Source organism: Urocampus carinirostris, chromosome 10 (genome assembly GCF_059441175.1).
Source record: "Urocampus carinirostris isolate Australia breed hairy pipefish chromosome 10, RoL_Ucar_1.0, whole genome shotgun sequence".
Lineage (NCBI taxonomy): Eukaryota > Metazoa > Chordata > Actinopteri > Syngnathiformes > Syngnathidae > Urocampus > Urocampus carinirostris.
Genome location: NC_142358.1, coordinates 33,498,755 through 33,504,754, shown reverse-complemented (window position 1 = coordinate 33,504,754; position 6,000 = coordinate 33,498,755). Strand labels below are relative to the sequence as shown.

Here is a 6,000-nt window from a genome sequence, read left to right as displayed (position 1 = left end):
TTTTGCCAGAGATCAAAGAGTTTAAAGCCAGGAGAGAAAGCTTACCACGTGTTGTGAGTCATAATTTTATTCATATTTAGTTTATTTCGTCTTTTATTATTATATTTGGTATTGGAGTAATCCAAAAGTAATTGAAAGTAATCAAGTTAAAGTAACTCTACCCAACTCTGCTCTCTTTGAAGATGGCATCACTCAAATGGAGTCGTTCACTTTAAAGAGTCACCCCTCACAGCCGTTACGTTCGCAAACGACACATCACGACCAAAGAGTAGCGGGGTGTGGAAAAAAGTCTGGCTTTGGGACACAGGTCTTAAAACGAGGTTGATGTCCCGACGTTTCACTAGAGTGGTAACTTTTTTCATTTTTATAGCAGCGTCGTCATTTTCTGGGTTTCCCCTGTTTCAGCGCGTAGAACCCGACGTGAGATACTGATTGGACTTGACAAGCCCGCCGCGCTACTGTATCCACCTCCCCCCGCCTCCCCCCCTTCTTTCCCGTTTCACACAACCAGGAAATCGTCGAGGTGTGTGCTTCGGTTATCCCCATACTTGCTACCCCGTCGGCGGGTGTAGCTGCGACTTCACCTCCCTACTCCTTCGACAACATTGCTTGTAGTTTTGCTCCCGGTTCGACTTTAATCCTCTCAAGTGAGTCAAAGTTGCCCGCGAGGAGAGGAGCTCCACTCCGGCTAAACAATGAGGTGGGTAAAGAGCGAGTTGAAATCCCCTTCGTCTTTATGGTGTTTCCCAGGCTACACTCTTGTGTTTTGGCCATTAGGTTCAACAAAGGCGGCGGGACACGATCGGCGACCGTTGTTGCACTTGCTCACTCGGCTGTTTTTTGAACTCGTTTTTGTCACGCTCAAAATGGTGAAAGAGCTCACATAGTCGTGCTTTTGAATGCGTTTATAATTTCGGAGGTCATGTTTGACTGATTTTGAGTTAATTTTGTGACCTTTTTACGAGTTATTATCTGATGTGGTTCGAATCAGGAAGTGCGGGCGAGTAATGACAGCGCGGTGCTTGCTACCTGTTCAAGCTCTTCAAACTGCTCTCGAGTAGTTTGAACGGATCAAATGAACATTGCATGCATTTTCAGGCGGGCCATATTGATTTTTAGGGATGGGCAAATATCGATCCCGATATATAGTGATACTAGCCATGCTTTAATGTGCTGTATCGGCACTCGTGATTTTGGGACATACCGGATTCGGTTGTTGTGAAGTCTCCATTTAACAATCACGAACCTGCTATTTGAATAACAATAACTTAGTTCTATTTTTTGGAAATACATATATACGGTAATTGAATTTGTTTAAGAAATATGTTTCGTAAAGGGTTTGCGATATCGTTAACCACAACAACCCAAGATTTGGGTACAGTATTGGTATCATCCCCAAATAAATGTGGTATCAAAATCTAAACTATCTCTCTAAATCTAATCTAAATGATCTAATCCACTTTAAACTACTTTATAAATCCCGATCTGTGTGTGTGGTTGTATGTGACTCTTGGGCTCTGAAATGGCTGAACTGACTCTCGTGAAAATGTACAGAGCTGTACTTTAAGCCTCCACGAATGTCTTAAGCTGAGTTTTGTTTGAAGACACTCCTGATAATAACTAAACAAAATGAATGAACATCTGTTTTTTGATTGGTCTGCTTTCGTTGGGCCACTAAAACCCTCTAGTGTTTAAAATTGGCACTGCAGCTCCCAGCCACCGACCATCCCGAGCAGCCGAATGCAATCTTTTATCGTAACCAACTTCCTGATTGATGCAATTGTTACTTATGCACACGTTTCAGCAAACCACAGCCCGACAACACGGACCATTTGCTTGTCTCCTAAAAATTATGATCTTCTCATTCGAATATTTCCAAGGTTATTGCCCATATTTTTGTGTCAAGGTTTCTTCATTTACCTTATGCTGAGGTTTTTGAGTTTTTCCTTGCCGTCATGTAGGTTTTAGATCAGGGGATGGTTTCATGCCGGTCTGTGCAGCCATTTGAAACTTTTTTTTTTTTTAGTAAGGGCTATACAAACAAACATGACTTCACTTGACTCCAGCACACACTATAAGTAAACAGCCAAATTTCTGCCTGGCTGACTTCTCTGAGGCAAATGTGTCATGTTCTGAGTTGTCTTGACATTGTATCACTCATGAAGTGTGACACACGACATTGTATCACTCATGAAGTGTGACACACTTAACGTTTGGTCACTGACATCTGCACTTCTTCACCACCCCCAGGTACTCATCTTTTGTTTGTAATATTTCTTCTGTTAGATTCGCCAACTGGAGCTCCTTGATTGTTTTGGGTATCCTGTATTACACAATTTTATTCAAAACAAACCATAATTTGTCCCAGTGGTCTTGTATTCTTGGGCAAAACCAACGTATGTATGTATGTGATCAACGTCTACCTCTCCACGTGTTCTCGAGCATGGTTGTTAAACCACATAAAAGCCTCATTATTTTGGGGGTAATAAAATATTCTGACCATATTCTTCCAGGTGAATTCCCTCAGAATCCATAAGCTGGTGAATGTGCACTGGGGGTCTGGACTTTTAGTTGTCTTGTCTCAGTTGTGATATGCCCTCAGACAACCTTTGATAGTTTTTTCTGTGTTGACCAATAGGCGGACATTACTCTCGCGGTAATTTTTGTTACCCACTGTGTGGCGTTTTAAAACGAGTGAATAAATAATCAATGTAAACATGGTGAAGAAAGATATCTAGGTTGTTTTTCAGTTGAATATGCACATGGAAGAAAGGTTTGTGGAGCTGAGGGCAAGAGTTACCCTACTTTAACAAGGATTGCTCCTTTGAAGCCAAGGGTTTTTTTTTGCCTTTGTGATCACAGAGCACCTACACATGTCCCTAATGCTAACACTACTATTGGAGCCATGTAGACAGTGGCTTATATCTGATTGACAGCTGGTTGTCCCGCCTCCCAGACAGTAACCGGCAAGGCTGTTTTCTTGTCATGACACACGTAAGACTCACTGGGGAGAGTCTTGTCTGTTCCAGACTTCTAGTGTGACTACATTAATGGTCCGTGATACAGTAATCTGTCACGTAGACCTCAAATTTGTGAAGTGCGTTTTTCTTTTTTTTAATCAAGCTGCATTGCAGGATCACTTATTGTCCTAAATACAGGGCTTGATGTTAAGATGGTATTCAAGTTAAGTCATATGTTTATTTGCATAGCCCTTAATCACAAAGAGTCTCAAAGACTCGTGTACTATTTAGCTCCCTCTGGGGTTTGCAACAGGGATGAAATTGCTCAGTGGAAAGAAGTTCATGTCCTCAAATTCCACATCCTGTCACAGCCTGTGCAGTTGGAAATGACATGCTTTAAAACCACCATCACTCCTCACTTAAAGCACCTCTGCACTGATTCAGTTGCACGTTCTTTCATTTTCTAGACTGCATTCGACCAGCTTTTATGGTTTTGCAAGCTCGTTTGTAGAGGTTTACCAAACATTTGATTAATCGACATGTAATCAATTATGAATTTAATTTCCAACCACTATTGATTTCAATAAATCTTTTGGATACATTTTTGGATCAGAATGTTTCGGATCCTCTGATTTTCATGTCAACAAGACTGTCTTGGTGTTGAATCAAAATCAAGCATTTTGCTTTTTACTGTTTTATCAAAATACATTGGTGAAATCTATGTGAACTTCAGGTTTTTAGTGCGTAATGGTGGTCAGTCTACACTTGAGTGTTATTTTTTAAATTATTTTGACTTTTGTGGGTCTATTCGAAATAAGATTATTTGACTTTAGATGCTTTCTGCACGATTATAGCGATTTGCTTTCACTTTGGAGAATAAATTAAATGTTGTATTTGTATGAACCAATCATAAATAATGGTTATCTGCAATTTTATGTTTTGGATATTTTTTTGTTTTAAAAGAAATGCATTTCACCCCCCTTGCATATTTAAATACGCTCCCAGAATCACATACTTGAGCAGTGGAGTAGGTCTAACAACCAGTGTGACCAGTTTTCTTTTCTTTTTTCTTTTTTCCCTCAAAACTGTCTTGCTTCCTATGCCAGGCATAGCCATATCAACCGGCCTCATCAAAGTGTCAACTCTTTCTTTTGTTTGTTGTTCCGGAGAAAATTCTGCTACAGCGTATACTGATGTAACTTTCCTGAGCCTTTTTTAAAGTCCATAAACATTTACCCATTGTCGCATTGATTGGAGAGACTGAGAAATCAAACATTCTTAACCAAACTCAGGACATATTCAGCTCCTTAATCCGAAATTTTTATTATTTGGATTTTCTACTGTAGAATCATTAACCCCGGCATAGTTTTGCTTGTAATGTTCTTAATATTCACTTATGTTAAAAACTTCCCATAGTGCAAAAAATGACAGAAAAACACATGCACCTAACAGACATGGCAGACAATACTTACTATAAAGCGAGTGGCTATCATGACTGTAAATATTGATAAGAGAAACAGGTTAGTCAGCAACAAAGCAATAAACACTGCTTGCAGTTTATATGACTTTGGTTTTGTACTTCAGTGAAACGTTTTCAGTAAAATTGAGGGTTGTTTACAAAAAAAACAATCCATTGCATGGTTTGTATGTTAAGTGTGATTGTAAAGACCGCATGTTTTCAATAATGATGGTCTTAATTAATCATAAGTGTGGTCTGCTGTACCTACTTACATTGTGATATACATGTATGACATTTCATTTCAGACATTTAAAAATATGATGATTATTTTTTTTAAATGGAATACCGCTAAGGCTAAGCTTTTTTATGCCTCAGTGCCCATATTAGAATTTGCCTCCAGATGTCTAAGAAAATAATTAGTCTTGTTGATGTAAATTTGTGCGGCTCATTGTCTTTCCATTGCAGCCTGGTCATCCTGGAAGGGGGATTACCTAAGTGCGGTCCCCGCTCAAGGTTTCTTCATTTTCCTCATGTTGGGGTTTTTGAGTTTTTCCTTGCCCTCATGTAGATTTTAGATCAGGGGATGGTGTAATAATAGTCTGTGGTTTGCAATAATATGTGGTCTGTGCAGCCCTTTGAGACTCCCTGTGATTAAGGGCTATACAGACAAACATGACTTGACTTGGAAGACACTAGGGCTGCACCATTTAAAAAAATAAAAATAAACTAATTGATATTTTTCAGACCAGTATTGCAATTTCCATAGATTTCCGATTTTAGAAGAAAAGTGCATTTTCTATACCTGATTTTGTGTGTTTGCGTGTTAGTATTTAATAATGGTGACATGCTTTAACCTTAAGAAATTAGCACCCTCTTCTAGGGAGCTCTGTTATTGTTGCGGTGAGTGTGTGGCATAGTGTGCTACTAGCAAATTTGCCTTTCCTTCATTGGCTAGTGCCGTTACCTTTCCCTTGATTGTTAAAACCAGTACTGTGACAATTCTGGTTGGCATTACTCAAGACAACAGAGGGTAAAAAAAAACCCACAAACATGGAACTATGAATTCTTGAAAAAAAACCACATTGCTTTGGAATTACACAATCGCACTATGTCACATCGCAATATCGATAAGATCTCGGTGAATCGTGCCACCCTTGTGTACACTGTGCAATATAATGATTCGGACTAGGGTTGGGTATTGTTTGGGTGTTCTGCTATACCAGGGCGAACTTTGTACTTTTCAAATAGATGTGTTGCTTTCACAGTTCTTTAATCTATACCTACAAATTACAAAAGTTGCTTTGTCAAACATGTTTGACCAAAATAAATACCCTTTTAACCGTGAAAATATATACCTTCCGACTTATCTAGGGTGGAATAACATTTAGCTGCAACAATTTACAGAACTTAACAGCAAATCGAATTGCCTGTGACAGGACAGCCGACCACTGTGTCCCGAGTATGTATGGTCAAGGTTCTTATGGCACCACCTTAGACTTATACTTCTGACTCTAATGAGTTATGTCTGACCATCTTCATTTGTTGCTATTCCTTGTCAAAGTTAGGACTGGAATGCCGCTG

General features: G+C 39.4%; 1 protein-coding gene across 2 annotated transcripts in view; it reads left to right on the top strand.

Annotated features, from left to right (window-relative positions):
- Positions 1-262: 262 nt before the first annotated feature.
- The window catches only part of vaspb (vasodilator stimulated phosphoprotein b), a 28,952-nt gene continuing 23,214 nt past the window's right edge, over positions 263-6,000 (top strand). Inside the window, exon 1 of one of the 2 annotated variants that reach the window (XM_088345967.1) lies at positions 263-700. In XM_088345967.1, the coding sequence (XP_088202093.1) occupies positions 696-700 (5 nt within the window). In that variant the 5' untranslated portion in view covers positions 263-695. Of the gene's footprint in view, positions 701-851; positions 870-6,000 lie in introns of those variants that run through there. The other variant, XM_088345971.1, reaches the window with a different exon arrangement.